At 37.0% G+C, this 16,963-nt stretch overlaps 1 protein-coding gene across 5 annotated transcripts in view; it reads left to right on the top strand.

Moving 5' to 3' along the window:
• Positions 1-16,963, top strand: part of LOC139743119 (synaptosomal-associated protein 25-like) — an 89,428-nt gene that overhangs the window by 6,009 nt on the left and 66,456 nt on the right. For all 5 annotated transcript variants that reach the window (XM_071653626.1, XM_071653624.1, XM_071653627.1 and 2 more), the window contains exon 2: positions 8,163-8,504. In XM_071653626.1, coding sequence (XP_071509727.1) covers positions 8,427-8,504 — 78 coding nt within the window. In that variant the 5' untranslated portion in view covers positions 8,163-8,426. The remainder of the gene's footprint in view (positions 1-8,162; positions 8,505-16,963) is intronic.

Below are 16,963 nucleotides of genomic sequence, written 5' to 3'. Positions count from 1 at the left end.
GAAACAAGTCATAATGGATAATGTCCTGTGTAGTACGTGTTAGTTATTAATTTTATGTAAGGTAATTTGAGAAATATTTTGGTTTACAACGAAAATTTTAATTTTCGTAGGGATATCACAAAGACTTCATGTTGCAGAACCAATAACAATGAGATGTATTAGCCAAACTGTGTAGTCATGTGATACCTCTCTGGAATAAATAATGCTGGCAGAAAATTTGTGAGGCCCTTGATACTCTCTATAAATAATGTTTTATAGGCACCAACAATGATACACTATGTTTTCAAATACCTAAATTTGGCTTTGGAAACTATAAATGCTCATACATGTAACTATCCAACAAACTTTGAGACTGACACACATAGAATACCTGAAGAAGTGTACACAACTGGATTAGTTCTGCTAGCCAATGGACACAACATTGTGATAGCTTGTCAATAACTCAAGATGACGACAATTTAACAATTTACTAGATCCAAAGTGACAAAGATGGTAGGGGTCGTGGCAGGGCTGTGATTGTATCTGTTTTGAGATATGAAATTGGAAGAATTGGTAAAAAGTTGTGATGCGTGCTCTAAGTGTAAAAAAATGTTCCCCAGACGAGTATTGCATAACATGTATTACTAGTATATCAACTGACTGACATCATGAAAGAAAGTACATAGTGTCTGAACTCACAGCTATCATTATTCTGAATGTTGCTGCTATCAGATTGACAGCTTACTATGACCTAAGAAATCAAAGCAGTACTTTTAGTAAAGCATTGAGTTGCATCATTTGGATAACTGTTGATGGTATAAACATTCAAAGTTTGCAACAATGCAAATAATTTTCATCTATATGGGATGTTTTAGCGGTGCATTAAAAACACGTATTCTCTTCCACTTGATTTTCACTGTGCAATACGAGAGTGCATTGAAAAATGCATGATACATCTAGGCCAACATAATAATTCCCCAGTACAAAGTGTAGCTACCGTTGTTAATGGCTGTGCAATAATACACTGTATTTTGTCTCGTCTGTTGCGCAAATGATTACTACCGTACTACATGTAAGTGCGAAAACCCTTGTTACAATTCACAAGTGCACAGACATCTTGCTAGTTACACCATAGGTATGCGCAGGTGCGAATGTAGCAACTTGCAAGTGCCAGTCGTTCCTTTTTCAGTGCAGAGTCAACTTCAAAGAATAGTAGTTGTATGTCACTTTTGTACACTTTTTTGCCTTCTGTACTAGATAATAATTCTAGATGATAATGATTATAAATATTGGATGGCTTAAATTCATGGAATACCAGGGAATATTGCATTCATTAGGGCCAATATCTCACTCATCTTCGATTCATGCAATATTGGCCCTAATCCATGCAGTATTCCCTGGTATCCCATCTATTGCTATCCAATATGATATGATTATGACCTGTAATTATTGCATTTTTATTAATGCAAATTTAGAGAAAGGGAGGAAGAGAGAGAGTGAAAGAAGGTTTGAGTTTGTAAGCCTTTAATTTTATTGCAACGAGTAGATTATCTACAGTAGATGTTGAAGCAGCACATTGAAAATTGATTAAGTTCCACGTTAAAGGGATCGTATAGTTTTGGTTGAGACCTAATCTCGGGTTTCTAACATTTTGGGGTGAGATTATGAGAAACCTCCTATGAAATATGAAAGAGCATGTAATTCCAAAAGGACTTCAACGTTTATTTGATGAAAATTCGTTTTCAAATGGCTGAGATACCCAAAACAGGGCAATTCTAATAAGATGTGGGACCCAGCTTTTATAACGATCGCTTTGTTTTGCTTAATTTTTGGATGTCTCAGCAATTCCCAAACCGATTTTCATCAAATAAACTTTGAATTCATCTTAGAAAGGTACGCTCTGTACTATTTTAATAACGGTTTCTTGATATCTCGCAAAAAGTTAAAAGCCCAATTCTCACCTCTACTAGTACTGTATCATCCCTTTAATGCAAACACTTTAATGAAACTGAAAATGTGTGACATAATTGGAGTAGCAGCTACAATTAATAATACATAACTTGTGCAAGCTGTTATGTATGCTTGAAGCAAGGACCAGAGTTTATTTCATCCATCTGGCAAATTGACTACATGCATACATAAGTGTGGTAGTGGCATGCACTGTGCAACATAGACTTCTGAGGATAGTTTTGGTGCAACAGCATTACACCATTGCTGCTGTGTCAGCTACTCCATCACATTTCTTGTGTGGAAATCTTGAATATTAGAAATCTTAAAGTTGGTGTTTGATGGTGAATTCAACCTCCATACTTAGATTTCGTCAACTATGTGAACAAATTTTCATGGAACCCATGTGACACGGTCTCTGTGCTATCCTCTTACAGTGCACTTTAGGCAGAATGTGTGGGTGCAATACTCATAAATATTACAAACTTGCCAAATGAGTACCCAGATTATGATGTTCTTAGCTTGCCTGAGCCAAAAGCCTCAATAAGCTTTTATGACCCTTTTTTTGTCTCCTGGTTGTCATCCATTATTTGTAGTTTGTTAAACTTTCTTTCTTCTTTCCATCCTCATCCTCTCTTTTAAAACCCACAGTCAGCTAATAAAGTTGGGGAGCATCATTTTTCAAGCGCATGGGATACACAATATAGTTACAGTTATACACTTAATGTTGCATTTAGTTACGCTTCTCTTGGGGACCAGGGAAGGGACTGCAGCACCCATTTATGTAAATGATAATAATGATAATAATAATGATAAAGAACGATAGAAGAAATCTCTATAGGAGTCATCCTGTATTTTGATAGACTTTGCTTAGTTACATTGGGATTCAGTTGTCTAAATTAAAATCTTTATCTTCTGTATACAGTAAATGCATGATAGAATGTAAGGAAAACACAGGAGCCATAATTCATAGGGTGCAGGATCAATATATGCAATGTTGTTCAAATGGTGCAGATGGCCCCCATACAATAATTGTAGGTGCCCAGTGGCAGGGCCTGCAAGGGCCAAAATTGTCTGGATATCAGTTGTCTTTACTACTGTAAAACATGATATATTCGCAGCATGAATTTTTCGCGAATTGGGGCCAACAGACTTTTTTGCGGCATGAAATTTTTGCGAACTGCCACTGGCATTCAAAACGTATAGTGTAGATGAAAACTTTCCCGTGCATTTTAATTTTGCAAAACTTGGCGCTCGCGAAATTCGCAAAATTAAAATGCACGCGAACATTCCTCGTTTTACAGTATTTCTTGAAGCTGATATGAAAAAGTGACATAGAATATTCAAGCAGGGGCAGTTGTGACCAATATTGGCCCTCACCATTTTATCTAGGAAAATGCACTTAAGTGAATTTAATTATTGCTAATTAATGCAACCTCAGTTGAATGATTTGGAAGACATTAATTTATTTTGACTTACTAAAGGAAACTGGTGTTTTTTAAAAATGATAATTTATTGTAAAATCGTCACATGATACATGTGTGAAATGAAAGGCAGAAAATACTTACCTTTGAAAAATATGTAAACTCAACATTGAAATGTTGCCCCTGTTATCACTTGAATATTGTAAATCATGAATTTGTCATATTTACTCATTAAAAATGCTAGCATTGTGATTTGAATTCCCTTGATCTTGTTACTTCTTCACTGCTCTGTGTGACAAATCTCCATGGATATTCTATGAAAATTATGGCAGAAATTCACAAAGGTGATCATTTTGTTTGTGGATCATTATGCAAATTTCATCTACAAAGTTGTACATAAATGTATGTGACAGATCATAATGTATGCTGACAGACATCCAATGATGCACAAATGTGCTGATATGGGCATGTGAAAGGTATGCCTCTTTTACACTTGTTTTAGTCCATAGACTAAATTATAAAGGTCATTTAGTATATGTACATCCCTTTTGCAAATGTCACAAAATTTTGCATGGTTGAAGAATAATCTCTCCCAACATCATGTATGAAATCTTCAGGTACTATGCCTCAGAGTTTTTCAAAAAGGAGTGAAAAACTAACCTGCACTACTCAAGAATACACTCCCCATTTGTAACGGTTGGAATTTTTTCAGGGTCCAAATATGTTTACTCAAAGTCTATATATTATTCATTCCCCCTCCATCATAAAGAAGTTTGCAGTTTTATTATTGTGAGGAAAGGTCTGAATTACCCACCTCTACAATATACCAGCCTATGAAAGGATTCTAATTTTCAGGGTTGCAATTTAAGGGACACACAAACATTGAACAACAGATTTGATTTAAAGTGCCCTGGTGAACTCAGGCCTTCTTTTTTATGTCTATATCTCCAGAGACCTTCATGCACATGCCACACACCGCAGTATGGACAAATACTGTCATGAAATAGATGCAAATTGTATTGCTATTGCATTCCAACTTACTGATATCTGGCATGTGGCATACGATATACAATTGTAGTTCCACTCTGTAGAAAGGAAAAACTGACAATCTTTATTTCCATCAAAGATGAGTTTAAAGGTTTGCTCTCTTTCCTTTTATTTCTTTTTTTTTGAAGGGAGAGGCACATTGGAACAGCAGTACTGCACAAAACACATGTACACCTGTATGTTTGTGAGTTACTTGTATTGTGTAGGACAGACCTTTGCTCAGCTACTGCCATAGAAACCTTCCAATATATATATTTTTAAATATATCTGAGTATATATAGCATTTGCTATGAACTGAAAATGTGTCGAGCTTATAGACAGGAATTACACAAAATGGAAGCAACTGCACTAACTATATGTCTGTTTATCCATATCTATTATATCTATATACAAAATGTACTTCTTTTCTCTCCCTCTCTCTTTGTTAGGTAATCAATCTTCCCCGCAAGATTGACATCCCTGTATTTTTGTAGATACATGGATGAACTTGCCATCAATGTAGACAGATATGCTTTAGTGTTAAAAAACAAAAAGGAAGGAAGGAATGGGCTAAGAGAAGTACTAGCACCAAATTGTTGGGCAAAGCTTCACAAAATCTGCCTCCTAGCAAGCATGGCCATCTTGACCTTGTCATGTTGACTGACAAGGTGGAGTCAAAAGAAATCTGGCTGTAGTTCAATAGAATCTAGGCAGCTTTGTTTGTTTGTTGTTTTTTTCCCCAGCTTGTTTCTTCTACTGCTTTGTGACACCAAACCTGCCTCAACCATGTAAATGCACCGCCTGAAAAATGCTGGCCTGTCAACCCCAGTATAGGGTGTGGCGTCACTCATGCTAATGGCCACACTGGTAGAAGTATTTCAAGTGGACAGATGCATTACAATGTGCATACACTCAGTGTGTGTGTGTGTGTCTGTGTCTGTGTGTGTGTGTCTGTGTGTGTGTGTGTGTCTGTGTGTGTCTGTTTCTGTGTGTGTGTGGGTGTGTGTATGAATGTGTGAGTGTGCATTGTATGTTTCTATGTGTCTGTATGTGTCTGTATGTGTGCGTATGTGTGTCTATTGTGTGTATCTGTGTGTATGTGCATGCATGTACATGCACATAAAAAACATGTGTGTGTGCATTGTATGTGTGCATATATTTGTGTGTGCATTGTATGTGTGCACACGCATCTCAATTATGGTACATGGATGCTCATGTGTCCTGCTGCTAGGATGCTTCTCAGGCGGGGGTTAATTTAGCCACTGCCAGCAGTTCGAGTACCCTACCCGTAGTTCCTACAGGCAGGCAGGCAGGCGAGTGCAGTGTGCATGCATAAGATATTGCCTGTGCTGGCACACTGTCGGGACCTGTGAAGATTCAGTCCAGGCAAGATATCATACAAATGAGCTGATGAAATTGGATAGGACAGATGCATGGATGGAAATTCCACTAGATGTGATTGAGTTAGCTTCAAGAAATTTATATCAGACAGAAAAGTAGATGTTACAGTAATTTATTGAGAAATGAGATTATGGAATTGCACCCTTTTAATGCATATTTTCATACTAACCCTAAAATGGTTAATGAAAAGCAGCAGATATTCCTGCCTAAAAAGGCAAAAAATGTCAGTCTCTTCTGGCACCCAACTGACTCTTAAACAAACAGGAACTCTGCATACTATCTTAGCAGGTTAATGATAAAAGCCTCTATCTACCACAAAATTCCTGTTCAGTGTGATAATGTGAAAATATACATGTAGGTATGAGTCAGAATTAAAGAGGAAATTCACACCATATTAGAATTTACTTTCATAAATAGATCAGAATCACATTAACAGAATGGATGAAAGTTTTACCAGAGTTGAACCAGAAACAAGCAAACAAACAAACATTTGATTTTGATCTATGTTTTCACCTAATATACTGATCACTTTATGCGTATTAACTTTCCTGCCAGTTTGTGCTCAAGATATGAAATCATGCTTTTGATCAATAATTTATCATTGATTAACAACCCTTTTTCCATAGAAGTTGTGGTTGCCTGATTGTTGTAACATACCGGGTAACAGTTTAGTTCAGAAGAAATATGCTTTCTATGTGATTTCAAGTCAAATGATAGAAACATTTCTTTAAAGGAAAGTTTTTGTGCAGGTTTACATGAGACTTTATACATGTAGAACATGACGTAGTTACCTCATCTTGTTTCTCTGTGCGATTACCATGAAATGTGTCGTAAAAGCATACATGTGACTATCTTTTCAATTTCAGCATTAGAAACTTCCATAATTTTGGATCCAGTTTTTGAATATTTCTTTTGTATTTGATTATATTCATTAAGTCACCTTAAAAATAGTGTGGAATTTACATGCATGTTTTATAGCTCATCTGAGCCAAGGATGCAGAGAGTGAACTATTGCAGCTACTTTTTGTTCATCATGTATTGTGCACTATCTGCCATAACCCTGTTATTTTGTCTCTTTTTAAAAAACTATTTTGTCTTCTTTAGAAGCCAGACTAGTAGTAGGATTTAGACTAACTTTACTGGAATCATTTGTATGGGCAGGGGATGCAAAAATGTTTTTTAAAACTGGTTCTGGGGTGCTCCATAGGGGCCCAGGAGTACCCCATGGCTTCTTCTCCAGATCTTTTTCTTCAGATCCAGAATTACAGCTAATTGTTTTGCATTAAAAATTAAAGAATGCTTCACGTGTCCTAGTATCTTCTTCTCCAGGGATACAATGCCAAAATCTGTCAAATTCATTTCAAATGTCATTATTTCCAGATCCAGAAATATTACCACAAGGTTACTACAATACCCTTAACAAGAGAAATATTACCTGGTACATGTAGTTAGGAATAACAAGAGCAATGCTATTGAAGCAAAGCCTCAAATGTCCCAAGTGCCTAAATGGTATGGTATGGTAATTTATTTCTGTAAATATAAAAATCAACATTACAAATCATGTGATACAAAAACTCATAAATAAGGCAACATTTTTTTTTTCTCATGAAAATAGTACACTCATTAGTAGTACAATCATGTGTATTGTGTAGTGATATCTGATGTAATTTTGTATGAGGGAAGGATGACAGGTTTCATGACAGTTTCCTGGAGTGGCCCTACCCGTGTATTCATGAAATTTATTAATACTTTCTTTACAGTGCAGTCTGCTCGGATTTGACAGGAATCATTTTTTAAAGGAAGGAAATGCAGTCTGGCACCTCTCTGGTCAAGTGTAGAGTTCACTTGCGATACAAATACATGATACTGCACAACTTTCCAACTTCCCCAAGCCTTGATGTTCTGTGAACACATGTGCAGAGTATACACAGTTGAAAAGGGGAAATTTTGTATTCATGAATATGTGTAAGGCTTTGAAGCATAGCGGGAACTAGCTTAAATGGTCTGTACAAAATGCTGATTAAGGATGAGGATCTGTCATTCATTATGGTGACTTATTTTGGAATATCTCAGCCATTTCAAAACCTATTTTAATCATATAAACTTTGTTCTCCTTCTAGAATTACAAGCTTTTTCATATGTCATATTTTACCTTTTTACATAACCTACTGTACTGAAATATATGATGTGAAATACCCTCTCAACTGAGAAAGTGTCCCATTTAAATGTACAGTCACTTAGTTGTTGCTTAACCACTGCTATAGTGATTTCAATCAATGCATGTTGCAATTGTTGTACAGTGCTTGATGTAATGGTGCTCAGGAGTCCCACTGGACATATTTAAATTTCATGAGATGAGTTGATCATGTACTTTTTCCTTTTCAGCAAAGGTCAGCTGATCAGCAGAGGCAAGCTGTCATCACGTGGAGCTAAGCTGGACATCATCACATCTCCACCTCGTATCGCAGGGCAGAGTAAGCTCCAGGCACACATGCAGTAAAAGTAGCATCAGACTGGACACAGTGACTACCACGCAGCTAGCTATCAGGACAGACATACGAGAGCATAAATTTTCCCGACCAGCGAAATTGAACTTTTGCAAATCGGTTGGCACAGAGAGACGGGCAGACAGACACACACACAAGCAAAATGGAGGACGCCAATGATATGAACATGCGGTCGGAGCTGGAAGAGATCCAGATGAAGTCTAACATGATGACTGATGAGGTATGTTTTCAAAAATCACTCCGAAGGTACTGTAGTATTTATGGGGATTGTGAACAGCCATGAGATAAAGTTGATATGACTCATCAAGTCAACATGCCAGTATATAAGCATATGAAAATATTCCATTCAAGCTCCTTTCAGAAACAATATTCTAATGAGAAACCCAACAATCTAATCAAAAGATAGAAGCCCTCAAATCCAAATGGGAGAGGGGAGGGTGTGGAAGTAATTAATGACTGCCTGTAGTGGTAGATTGCTCACGTCAGTAAATATATGTGTGAAAGATGCTTTTGCCATGCAGAGTAGAAGCAAATGATATTACAGAAGAAACCTTGGGGGAATTAGAAGGCTTGCTATAGAGGGCTACCACCTTTTATTAGAGGATGCTCTTTTTTTGCAGATGGTGTGAAGTCTGTAAATTGAACCAGAGGCTTACCTTAATGATGTTAGTGTCATCAAAGTAATACATTTCATATCCATAATGCTGCAATGGCATCTTCATTTTGCTGGTTCAGCTTAGTGTACAGTAGGTAGCTGATGTAGGAAGGCTGGTTGGCCATGGAACCTGTGAATAATATAGGTTTTCCCATTCATTTTCAAACTTTTTTCATTCAATTTCACAAATGTTTACTTCAAATTCGTCGCAGGATGTTGGGAATAGGCCAATCTTACTTTCAAATTCGTCTTTCGTCATTCATTTTCAAATAAAGTCCATTCAATTTTGATAGTCATTTGGCATACATTTTCGTCATTTACAGTTCAAATTTGTCAGTCTCACCCACAGGACTCAAAACAGCAGGATCGATTTCATCTTTTGTCAATCATTTTTGTTAAATTTTCATTCATATTCGTCTCATATCTCTGTCCAGTGTGATTTTCCAGTCATTCATGTATTTCTTTCTGTAACCGTTCACATTTTACATTCAGGAGTTAACATACACACAAGTGCCCACCCCCCCCCCACACACACACACATAAAACCACAGATACAGACACATCTACAAGCAATCCGAGTACACACTGATACAAGCAGACGTACCGTCCCACAAACGAAAACACTGACAAACTATATATTTCTAGGCTAACATGATTAAAGACAAAATTTAAGTGTAGAATTGTATCCTGTTTAATGTCAAAGAATGGATAGCATAACTGCTTTCCAAGGTACAAAATTTAAAGTTTACTTCGTGCATTATGATGCGAAAACCTGAACATTACGAGTTAAAGTTCAAAAGGTGACACTGACGTACTGTACTGGGTTATGACTTTTGATTGTCGTTTATCCTTCGATCAATTTTGGTCGGCAGTCATGTTTTACTGTGTATTGTCTAAGCAAATGGTTAGGGAAAAATGTGTAACGATACTAGAGAAAGTAAAAATATGTCGGCTTAAAGTTGGTTCTCCATCAAAATAAAGAAATCGACAACATCTGACTAATTTGAATGAAAAATTCATGAATCGTGTGAACAAAAACGAATTTGATCTTCACATTCTGCGATCCGTCAGCAGGAGGGATGAATTTGAATGACAATTGACGATTCTGAATGCTATGTCTTTGAAAATGTTTGACGAAAAACAAATTACAATGACAATTGACGAAATTGAAGTTAGGATTTGTGTTCCACATGCTTCTCGGGACGAAATTGAATAATAAATCTTTGAAATTGAATGACAAAAGTGCAAAAATTGATTGGAAAACCTATGATATCAGTGACAGTCCTACACAGCCATACATTTTTTTTTTTTCTGGGCAAGGGCAAAATTATGTGCTATTTTGTTATTTGTTTGTTTGTTTGGTGGGGGGGGGGGGGGCATGCAAGTGCCAGAGCGCAGCAACCGAAGGGAGGGGGGGGGGGAGGGTGTGGGAAGATGTACCCCCTCCCGCATGTTGAAGCTTTTGCATTGATATTGTGCACAGTTTTGATATAATGTTTGGGAAAATTTTCAATCAAAAATGTAAGAAAGATAGATATTCAAGGAAAATGTAAATGGCTAAATCGTAGTATCTGTCACTTCTTGTTCTGCATGTGTGTCTTCATTGTGTACTAAGTCTATTTAGGTGGACCAAGCAGGGGGTTGGTATGGGAGAGGGGTATCTCCTCTCCCACTCCCACACAAGGGAGCTTCTGTACTTTTTAGATTTTTTTTTAGATCAACAATCTTGTGACAATGCTTCCACCCAACGGCCAGGGGTGGTTCGTATCCCTTATAGCAGTGGATACCACATATCTTTTTGAATTACTGTACAACCACTTTCACACATTGGAGCTGACTGCTTTCTTTGTGGCACGAAACTTTCGCGAATTGCCACTGGCATTCAGTGCCGTGTGTAGACAAAACCTTTAGTTTTAGTTATTTTCATTGCGACTCATTGACTAATTGCCCTTTATCAATTTTTAGTGAGAATCGATGATGTGCGTGTGTGAGTTGTATTGTTCGTATTGCAGATGCAATTATACACAGATCCACAGTCACACTTACTCACTAATTAAAGTTGTAGAGGAATCAGACTCGGGGTACGCAAGATATACATGAAGTATTGCAGCTTTTATTCGAAGAGGTATCACATGGACGAGTCGTGGTGGAGTAACTGTTTCACAATATTCAGCAATCACTATTTATACACAATCTCAGCAGGGAGATGACTCACACCTCCGGTAAGCGGTGAAACAATGGGGTTAAAGAAAATTACAAATCACTTGTCACTTTTGACAGGGGTCTACTGTGTTCGGATATTATCAATCGGCGGCCTTATCTTTACCCATTATACGGTGGCCGCCTCAGAAGTCGTGTGCTTATCAAGCGGTGTCTGGGATGGCCACGAGAGAGAAATATTATGCCGAGTGGCTTTCAATACTAGGAATTGTATTCGTCATCAATAACATTGAGGATAAACACACCAGCCAGCGGAGGCTCGCGAGTAATCATGCGAGAGTTTGTCTACATAATTACCTGATAAAGGAAACTTGTCAAGGGGAAAACAAAACAGCGGAGAGGGTCACACCCACAGAGAGAGAGAGAGAGAGATAGTGCATGTGTGGAAGACGGAGATCAGAGGTCGGAGCGGAGAGAAGGAGATTGTGGAGGAGAAAGAAGCAGAGAAAAGTTGAGCTGCTACAGATTTAATGAGTACACTGTATAACAAGTTTGTTTCCCGGCATGTATCAAACTTGGAATGCATCAAAGCTGTCACGTTATTTATAAGCAACTTAGTTCCATTTTATTTTCAATTATACATACAGTATATCTCTATGGGGAATAATTTACAGGTGTGAGACTGAAAACTCAATGAAGAAACATGATATTTGTGATAGTGAGCCCTCTTTTGCTGGTTTGACACCAGCCAGGACACCTTGAGGTTGAGAAGACATGCAGAAATCAGTGAAGTGCACAGATATGTGTGCAAACTGATGTTGGTTCAAATAGAATGCTAGATCCAGTAATGCATTTTTCACTCTGTGCCCAATCTACGCACCACGCAGTAGACCTTGTCACCAACAGATGTCGCATAGTTGCAGTCCCATAATGCAAATCAAATTAGGTGATGATGTCTTTGGTTCACAACTCTCACATTGCCATGCATATGAATCTTTTCACTAGATTTCCCTCTGTCAGACTAATTCATAAAATCAAGTGTATCCTCAGTATAAGATCATTCTTAAGTTGAAATGATTTAACAAAGATGATTGCTTTAAAAAATGGGGGGGGAGGGGTAATAACCAAATTATTGATTAAAAAATCACAGTTGTAATACTTGTGTTGATGTATGAGAGATTTGAAATATCTTCATCCCCTCACCCTACATTCATGTGTGTACATGTACATGTTTGTGTATGCGACTGAAAATATGTTTTTATGAAATATCAAAACTCCACTGGTGCAGAAATTACTGAACATATTATGCGTATAAATTGTGATGGACTACGCTTGGTGTCATTGTTGAAAATCAAGTGCCCAAAATGACCTAATGAGGAAACCAGAAACAAGACACGCTACTAAAAGCCAGCTCATGCTTTTGTTTCAAAATGTGTAAATATATGTCATTTTCAGATATTATAAGCAAAGCTAGTTGTCTGTTCAGGGAATCCGTCTTTTTGTGGGGGAGCAAGTAGAAATAGATCATTATCATAATCATCATCATCAGTCAGTGAGTTAGTGAATGGGTGAAAAAAATAAAGTAACAAAACACAACATTTATACATAGTGTACATTTGGCAAACTTGTGGTAATCACAAAAGTTAAGATCTGCAATACATTAGTATCAAACTATGGCATGAATTATGACTTAAAATTGTCTACTTAATATTGTAAAAAAAAAGATTCTTTAATTATCAAGAACCTTATATTGAAATAATAATGCAAACTTAACATCGTATCTACAAAGTGTAAAACAAAATAAAACTACATGTATGTAGTAATTATTGTCTCAAAATTTTAGGCTTGTATCAGGGCTGCCAACACTGGAAACTAGTTGAGAGTGAGACTCCCATAGGCCAATGCTATAATTTAGGAGTCAAAATGAGTGAGATCAATAGAAATGCATGCAAATGAAATAAAGTTTTAGAGTGAGAAAGGACCAAAATGAGTGAGTCTCACGCTCAATGTGTGAGAGTTGGCAGCCCTGTTAATGTATATGGCATGTATTGCAGATTGAAATTGTTTATTCATCACTTGGTAAATTATTTCATTATTTTGAACCATGAAATGATAGACCAAGGTTGTTGACACACACACATACACACACACACACACACACACACACACACACACAAAAAGAAGAAAAGGTCATCAAACTTAGTGAGGGATATCAAACTGCATTTATAATGTCTTTAAGTGAATAAGCTGGTCATGTGTGTTTGGTATGTTTTCATTCAAAACTTTAAACCACATTAGAAACAAGTCCGTAGTGCATCTTTCAGAAAGATAGTCAATATTCTTATTAGAATTTGTTTGTGTCATTTGAAATCAGGTTTCACTTGGGAATTTTCAGTCAACATGCATAACCACTCTAAGAGCTCTATAATTCTATTTTTTTTTTTCAATTTGTAACTGTGTGTCTTTTCCATAATATGTTCTCCATCAGCACTCCAATGGCCCATCTTACTCTAAAAAGAAAAAGAAAAGAAACAAAAATTTAAAAAAAAGTTCTGAAATAACTCTCAACCTAGTGTAGTTTTCTCTGCAAACTTTCAACATGTTTTACCCGATCCAAGTACTGATCAGTAATGTAATTTAACTGCGTTTCAGAATGTCATACTTTCACACACCTGAATTGCAAGATGAATCATGTATACATGATTTTGATTAATCTTGTCATAGAGTTCCACAGTATTTATGATCAAATTCTATGAAGACTTAATAAAAGTCACTTTAGTTAGGAGTAATAAGCTACAGCAGGATTATTTAAAAGATACCTGTAGCCCCCATGTACATGTAGGTCTTGGGAAAAAGCTCCTGAGGGGCAAATGGTTGACAGTTTTATTTAATGTTATCTCCATACAAATAGATGCTACAAACAAAAGTTTTACTGTGTTCAGGTAATTTCACTATTTTTTTTTTCTTTAATTTCATTCTCAAGTGGTAACATCACTCGACCAAACTTGGGAAGTCACTGTCTTCAGTTTACATTGATTAATTATAATTGACAGTCTGACTTTATAATTACAATTACAATTAATTGCAATTTTGTAATAACCAAATCTCAGCCATTCATGTGTGTGTGTGTGTGTGTGTGTGTGTGTGTGTGTGTCTGTAGACTTGTGACTTTCATGTTTTTTTTTTTATCAAACTTTGCATAAAATTTACAATTTTGAAAGGGTGTGATTTTTTTTCTTATACTTTGTTTAAATGTTTGTATACTTATATGTTGTAGTTTGAATAGTGAGGATGATATTTCCATGGCAGTGGTGGCACTTTTCCATTCCAAGGAATTATTCAAAAAGTATCAACAGATGGCATCATAATACAATACTGCATCCATGTGAAACTGGCTAATGTTGTCATATTGACTTCTTTATATCGAAGCAGCCAGACTGCATAATCAAATCAAATGAAGTACAAAATACAAAATATGTATAGGTACTGAAAAACAACAAATACCCCAACACAAATTTAACAAGATGGCAAGGTATCTCTTGAGGCAGATAAAGATTAAACTTTGCTGAAGATTGAATCTTCAGTTGTTGCTTGAGCACCATGAACGATCAGAAAATGAAAGCAGAATGATTTTTGTTTTGCTTTTTTTTTTTGGAGAGGCTTGGGAGAGCGATGTGAAATATTCAGCACTCAAGAGCTGGAATTTCTATGACGTCATGTCTCAATTGATGTTTTTGAAGATATGCTTTTAGCCTGATCGAGTGGCTTAGGCCAAGGGGGTGTTCTTTGATGAAGTCTAGAAGTGCAATCATAAATACTGCATGGTTAAAGTTGTGGTCAGAAACCAAAAATTACATTATAACTTTAATACCATCATTCCTATAATGCATATATATATCTGTGTCAGGATTTAATGGCACTGTGGGTTTTATGGCTGGGATTTACCTGTTTTGCAGTGGGAAGTGTGCATTGAAGAATACAGTATTTGTGGACATCAAGGCTGCCTTTAACATTTTGGCAGTAGTCTATATTGGTTCAGTTATTCTACTTCTTCTCCAAATTGAGAAGAAGCACTACCATGTAATTACAGACACTCTCAGAGATAGAGACTACGACCCCGTTTACAGTGCGGGGCTGGGCCGAGCCGCGGCCGAGCCCAGCCTCAATTGCGGGGCTGAGCCCCGCAATTTTGTCCGTTTACACTGCCAGGCTCGGCCGTGCTTTTAATTCAAACCTTTCAATATTTTGTCGTAGTGGCACTCTGCTTGTAAACAAACGCAATTTGGTATAGTCTAGTTTTCAGACCCTTTGCCAACTGGATTCCGCGGCGACGAAGTCGCCGTTCGGGCAAAGGCCTTTGCCGAAGGAAATATCCTTTGCATGACAAAACCACCTTAAACTATACTAGTTTTCGGTTTTGGAAGCAAAACTGAAATTGGCCGCGCATTTGGCCCAGTGTGCGTTTACACTGAGAAAAGGCTTGGCTCGGCCATGGCTTGGCTGCGGCCGAGACCACCTCCAGAGTGTGGCCAAATGCGCGGCCAATTTTGGCCCCACATTTGGCCTTTTGGGCGTTTACACTGAAATGAAGGCGGGCGAGGCTTGGCCGAGCTTCGCACTGTAAACGGGGTCTACTTCACTTGTTCATGGCCCAGTTGGACACTTAATGAGGGGTAATGAATTTAGATGGGCCCTCAGGTTCAACATTGAAATTCTACATTTCTCTTCTTTCATAAGGCCACGTAAAAAATAAGGTAGTTTCTTGTCCTCGCAAGCATCCAGTTTTGGTGCCGCATTGATTTGTTTTACTTTTTACTATTTTTCTAAATAGCAGTGAAAATATAAAGACTTTGTGTTCCTTGTCAGCATCGTCAGTATGATACATACAGGTACACAAAATACAGCACTGTAAAATCATTTCAAAATGTGTAAAAGTCCCCAAATTAGCAGCAAATATTCTATTTTTGCCTGACTTTGTAGACTTAGATACATGTATGTCTTTTAGGTTGTGATGCATTCAGTTCAAGTCTTAGTGGCAGATATTCTAGGGACATGGTCGTTAGATTTATGGCAATTGACCAATCAGATTGCAGGGATTTTTCTGCCCATATTGTAAATGCATGGATATGACAGCCACTGAAGAATATTTATAATTCAAGCATTGAAAAGTGTAAACGAACATACCAAACATTTTTGTGCAGAAATTCATAGCAGATAGATCAAGGTATACCTGTTTTATTTTATTACCAGAAATGACAATTAGTAATTTCTGATAATCACTGATATGCAGTAACTTGAGTTTGGTTGGAATGAAAATATTGTGCTACACACTGAAACCTTGGGAGTTTTGGTACTGCTAGCCATTTACACCCACAGATCTCTGAACATTTCTTGAGATTTGCTGAGATGCCTGCAATGACAAACTCCTGCCTAGGAGATTTATGTGCATAATATCAATGCCAAAATGCCTGGCAGTGGTACTGCAAAAGTGGAAACTTTAGCACAAATAGTTTTTCGTGCTCAGACAGGTAAGATGAATTTTATAATTGTGTGTGTGTTTGTTTGAGTTTTTTTAAATCTGTGGAATCAAATTTAAGATAGTGTAATATTTAACCAGAAAAAAAAAAATCACATGCTTTTATTTTCATGCTGGATTTTTGTTAATGGGGAAATGTGCAAAAATGTCCACACTTTCAGAATTTTTACTTTCAGTACTATTCTTTGGCATAGTTTACATACTTCATATAGTAGACTTCCGTCCACATCTCAAGTTGCACACACAGGAAACCAGTCAAGCCAAGTTCTGCACAACTTACATTACAGTCTCACACATTGAGATCATGTTATAAAGGTTCATTTCTCTG

The sequence above is a fragment of the Diadema antillarum genome, unplaced genomic scaffold (assembly GCF_040938485.1).
Source record: "Diadema antillarum isolate AM-2024a unplaced genomic scaffold, OU_Dant_1.0 seq00001051_RagTag, whole genome shotgun sequence".
In the NCBI taxonomy this organism is placed as follows: Eukaryota; Metazoa; Echinodermata; class Echinoidea; order Diadematoida; family Diadematidae; genus Diadema; species Diadema antillarum.
The sequence above is the reverse complement of the archived record's forward strand: the minus strand, read 5'-3'. Positions and strand labels throughout refer to the sequence as shown.